General features: G+C 46.4%; 1 protein-coding gene across 1 annotated transcript; it reads right to left on the reverse strand.

Moving 5' to 3' along the window:
- Window positions 1-4049: 4049 nt before the first annotated feature.
- On the reverse strand, window positions 4050-4449 carry LOC113838982 (mothers against decapentaplegic homolog 1-like; the record flags this gene model as incomplete). Its single annotated transcript, XM_027434465.1, has 1 exon — window positions 4050-4449. A coding segment is annotated over exon 1 (400 nt), but the record flags the coding sequence as incomplete, so codon positions are not given.
- Between the last annotated feature and the right edge of the window lie 1239 nt (window positions 4450-5688).

Raw genomic sequence — 5688 nt, forward strand, 5'->3', positions numbered from 1 at the left:
CCTGTTCCTTACCTTAATGCTGGCAAGCCTTCCCAGGTTATCCTTCAGTGTCTCCCCTTGTTTCCCAAATCTTGGTGGGACCTCCAATTGTCGTAACAGCCAGCTCTACAACCTTCTCATGGGTTCGGGCAAGGGAATCTGATGACTACATAAAGACAACACAGCCAGTCACTCTTGCAAGGAGAAGGCTGTTCATTTCAAAGGGTAGTAGGCTTATATACTAACAGCAGCCCCAGTGTCAATTTGCTCAGATCAAGGTCCATTCTGACAATCGCACTCTCAATGGGCAGATAATTTGCATTCTTGTATAAATGCCTAGGCAGAAGAAGGGAACTAGGAAGCAAACACCAGGTCACAAGGCAGACAGTGGACCCTGAGCGCACTGTGGGTCACCATTAGTTGCTAGAAGAACAGCAGACCCTAAAGAGGTCCCCAACAGGAATTCTCTGTGTAGCCCTAGCTGTCCTGGATCTACCTCTGTGGACCAGGCTGGACTAGAACTTGAGGAGTTCCGCCTGCCTCTGCATCCCAAGTGCTGAGTTCAAAGGCCTGTGCTACCACTACCCAGTTAAAATGTTATGTATTTTGTATTTCATGAGCATTGGTGTTTTGCCTGAATGTATGTCTGTGTGAGGGTGCTGGGTCCCTTGGAGCTGGAGCTGCAGATGGTTGTGCATAGTTATTCCATCTAGAGGGACTGGAGCAATGGCCCAGAGGTTAAGACCACTGGCTGTTCTTCAGAGTTCCTGAGTTCAATTCCCAGCAACCACATGGTGGCTCACAGCCATCTGTAATGTGTTCCAGTGTCCACCCTAGGATTCAGGGCACACACATATGCAGGGAGAATGCTATACACAGAATAAATCAACAAATCTTTTTAAAAAATAAATCCCATATACCTTGTTCCTCTGGGCTTTTACCTTTCTCTATTCTCTATCTCTTTCTTTCCTTCTTACTCTGTTGGCGGCTGTTTGGCTGCCCCCTGGTGTTCTCTTTCCTCCTTTCCTCCTCCTTCCCTTTTCCTCTCTCTCTTCTTCTATTTACTCTCTCTGCCCACCAGCCCTGTCTATCCCTCTCTCCTGCCTACCTATTGGCAGTTCAGCTCTTTATTAGACCATTCAGGTGTGTTGGGCTGACAAAGAAACACAGCTTCACAGGGTTAAACAAATGCAACATAAAAAAATGTAACACATCTTCAACTAATAACCCATAACAGCTGTGAGCTGCCAGGTGAGTATTGGGAATTGACCCTGGGTCCTCTGCAAGAGGTCCCGTGTTCTTAAGAGCTGAACCATCTCTCCAACCCAATGAAATAATAATTTTAAAAATTAGAAAAAAGAGGCCAGGCATTGGTGGTGCACGCCTTTAATGCCAGCATCTGGAGGCAGAGGCTGTCTGATCTCTGTGAGTTCGAGACAAGCCTGGTCTACCAAGCGAGTTCCAGGAGAGCCTCCAAAGCCACAGCGGATCCCTGTCTAGAACATATATATATGGAGAGAGAGAGATACAGAGAGACAGAGACAGTCAGAGAGAGAAATACAGAGAAAGAGAGATTTGATAGCAGGGGCCAAAAAGGTGGCGGTGCAGCAGATAAAGGCACTGGCTATCAAGGTTGAGGACAAGTGCTAGGATCAAATGCTTGAGACATATGCCAGTCTTGTTTGTTTTAGCCAATAAAAAGTCTTACTAAAAAGTACCTGTAGGGGATGGTGAGATGGTTCCTCAGGAAAAGGTACCTGACAACCTGAGTTTAGTGCCTGGGGCCCACACTGTGAAAGGAGAGACTCTTCAAGCTTTCCTGGAACAATGGCCAAGATGGGCTCCTGAATTAATTAAAAAAGACCCATAGGTGCTGGAGCGATGGCTCCGTGCTGAAGAGCACTTGCTGCTGTACATGTGCACAGGTATAGACCAAAAAATATTTTTGAGACAGGGTCTCATAGTATATCTCTGACTAACCACAGCCCCACCCCTTTCTTCTTTTTTTAAATTACAAAATTTGACAGATGTGGCTTTCTGCCTGCATGTATGCTTTTAACCAAGCTTTTGCCTGGTACCCACAGAGTCCAGAAGACAAGTTTAGATTGACTAGGACTGGAGTTACAGCCAATTGTGAGCTGCCTGTCCCTTGCCTTCTGTCTTGCCTTCCTCTCTGCATTCTCCCCTTGTCTCTCTCAAAGGTGGGCAATGCCATACCCCTGCGCCCAGCATACTTATTTGGCATTTAAGCCCAGCCCTGGTGACCTAACCAAAAGGCATGTGAAAAAACGCACTTTGGCCATCCCTTCCTCTAGGTTGGGCATTTGCCAGCTGGGCTCAGAGGCAGGCAGATGGATTGCCCATGTGCTCCAACTAAACCCTTGCCTCTGAAAACTGGACATGAGCTTCAATGACTTGGGAGACAGGGGCCTGTGGCTGCTGGGGGAAGGATTGAGGCATACAGCCTGCAGACTACAGGAGCTGGGGTGAGAGTTTTGCTTAGGGGGAGGGCAACAGGAGTAGCATGGGGATGCTAATGGAGTCATGAACCACTACACACTGGCTGCTTAAGTAGAAATTTTAAGGCCAGCCTCAGCTTTATAGCTACTATCAGGCCAGTATGGGATATGGGAGATGCTACTTCAAAAACAGCACAGAAAACAACGATGGTTATTTTCATTCTAAAGGCAGGGAACACATAAACATAACTGAGCCAGGGAATGATGGCTGGAGCCTTTAATCCCAGCACTTGAGAGGCAGAGGCAGGAGGATCTCTGGGAGTTCCATGCCAGCCTGGTCTACACAGCAAGCTTCAGGACAGGCACCAAATGTTGCAAAGAGAAACCATGTCTCAAAAAAACAAAAAAAGGAAATGTTCCTGTATCTCAAGTTCCTGTTCCTGCCACCATGCTAACCACTTGCTTCCATAACTCCACACATAAGCGGAGATAGAAAAGAATCTCCCATCCTACAAAAAGCAACACCCCCATTAGACAAACATACACATACATAAACACACACACACACACACACACACACACACACACACATACACACACACAGGTGACACACCTTGGGGGTGTTTAGAAACTGCTTGGGGAATAAGCATTTATTAATTTATTAATTTTTATCTATGGGTATGTGCATCTGGGCTTGCAGTGTGCACAGAAGCCAGAAGATGGCATCAGATGCCAGGGAGTATCAGTTACAGGACGTTGTGAAACACTAAACCAAACTTGGCTCCTCTAGAAGAGTAGTCTTAACCACTGAGCCATATCTCCAGCTCTTGCTATTGGGATATTAGGTTTCTGTTATCTGTTACTATACTGGCTATACTCTCAGACTCACCCTGCTTCACAACAGTGCTGCTCAGTTTAACTTTGCTTCCTGTTCTTTTGCTTATTTTTTTCCCTCGAGAAAGGGTTTCTCTGTGGCTTTGGAGGCTGTCCTGGAACAAGCTGGTCTCCAAGTCATAGCAATTTTCCTGCCTCTGCCTCCTGAGTGCTGGGATTAAAAAGGCGTGGGCCACCATTGCTTGGATTTTGCTTTATTTTTATAAATATTTATTTTATTATTATGTACAGAGTATTCTGCCTGCATGTATGACTGCACACCAGAAGAGGGCACCAAATCTTTTTATTTATAAATGGTTGTGAGGCACTCTGTGGTGGTTGGGAATTGAACTCAGGACCTCTGAAAGAGCAGCCAGTGCTCCAACCTCTGAGCCCTCTATTGTTCTTTTAAATGAAACCAGTCTCAGCTGGCACCTGGGAGTTCTGAGTCTGTTATTTAACCAGGACAGAGAGCCCTGGAGCCAATGGGACGAAGGGCTGATAATTACAAAGTCATGAAGTAAAGTAAACCTTCCTCTTTATAAAGTGATTGTTACAGACACTTGTTACAATGAGCGAAAGCTGAGTATATAGAGTTCCTGTGCTCTTTTGCACACGCATAAATGAATACAAACAAAACTTCCCCAAGATATTTTGGAATTACACCCCACAAGAGAAAGGTGGTATTGCTCTGATCTCTAGAGCCTTTTCTGGGCACACACAGTCCACACCACTCACCAGGGCTCTCCACACGCTTATAGTGATAGGGGTTGATGCACACCTCCTTCTGCTTGGAACTGAAAGGAAACTCACAGCAATCCAAAGGCTTCAGTTCATGGCGGCTCTGGAGGTCTGGCCAGCGCCACACTCCGCAATAAATGACATGAGGCAATCCCTTCCGGTGGGACACCTGCAGCCTGCCATCCAGGGAGCAGGGAATGGTGACACAGTTACTTGGCTGTCCCGGGCAGCTCAGGGCCTTCGCCAACTCTTCCATGGCCCCTTTCTTTTTCTTCAATTTTTTCACCAACACGTCCACAGCTTTCTCTGCCCATTTTTCTTCTTCGTCACCCTGTTTCCAACCTAGAAGTCTCTTCACAGCTGGACTTGTGAGGGAAAACAAGGTGGTCACATTCATAGTGACTGGTCTAATTCTTCAGGCTTCTTACAGGGTGAAGTGGTGCTGTCTCGAAAGAGGAGAGGCCAGAAGAGAGTTCAGCTTATTGAAATCGGTTCTCTTTAGTTTTTCCGTAGTTCTGAAAAGTAGAGAACGGCTCTTCCTCCTATTCCAAGAAGGGACCCAAAGTTAGCACCTGCAAAAGAAAGGATAGGAAACTGTCTTTAAAATCACCTTTAGACACACCATGATTAACTGATAAGTGCCAGATACTAAGCACTTTGGTGTTCCCTGGCTAATACTGCTCAGCTTCACACTTGGGTGACTTTATTAGTGAGATGCAACCCCAGGCTAAGCTCGTGAGAATGTGTATTCTATGATGCCAGAAGCTGAAATGTGTTCTCCTAAAACATACATTAAAGCTCCAGTGCCCATTGCAACCCACTGCACTTGACTTGGAGTGGCTAAGGAACTCACCAGGGTTAAATCAGATTATAAGGGTGGGGCCTGAAAGCAACAGGATTGGCCGTCTTACAAGAGGAAGAGAACAAACTGCTCAGAGCAGCACCATGCCCTGGACAAAGGTCATGTCAGTGTTTGGGGCACAGCTATCACTCAGGCAATTTGCATATTACCACCACAAGCCTATTTGCAAGTGACAAGGTTCAACCGACACCAAGCAGAAAACTGCAAAAAAATGAAACAACAACGATTCCAACCTAAAATCTTGTGGGAGACTGACCTATTAACTGACAGATACAAGAGTAAAGTGTAAATGTGTGACCCAGTTTATATAGAAACCAGCATGTAAATGAGTAAAGTCATGTGGAATATACGGTATTTGTGGCAAAGGAGCTAGCTGAGTGCCTAGAGTGACTGCCTGTACAGGCCTGAGTACTATACTCAGTCTGCCCTAAGATCGATGAGCCACCCAGAGTCTCCACACTCTCCCAGGTCTGATACCAGAATTCCCCACAGCACTTTCTAGCCATAGTTGGAAGATGAGGAAATAGCAGCACCCAAGTGAGGTTCCAGAGACCCTGGCCGCAAATCCCAAAGCATGGCTGGCATTTTCTAAACCAGAGTGCACCCTGGGAGCCCAGACCTAAAAGTTAGTCTCAGGCCTGACTTTCTCCCCTCCCTGTGCTTTGCAAAAAGCGAGTCTGATCTAGCGACTAGCTACACCCCAAATACTAAAAGCAGCGCCATTGACTGGGCATGGCTCTGAGCTCAACGCAGAGGCTGGGCCTCTGTTTCTGA

This window comes from Cricetulus griseus, unplaced genomic scaffold (genome assembly GCF_003668045.3).
Source record: "Cricetulus griseus strain 17A/GY unplaced genomic scaffold, alternate assembly CriGri-PICRH-1.0 unplaced_scaffold_256, whole genome shotgun sequence".
Taxonomy (NCBI): domain Eukaryota; kingdom Metazoa; phylum Chordata; class Mammalia; order Rodentia; family Cricetidae; genus Cricetulus; species Cricetulus griseus.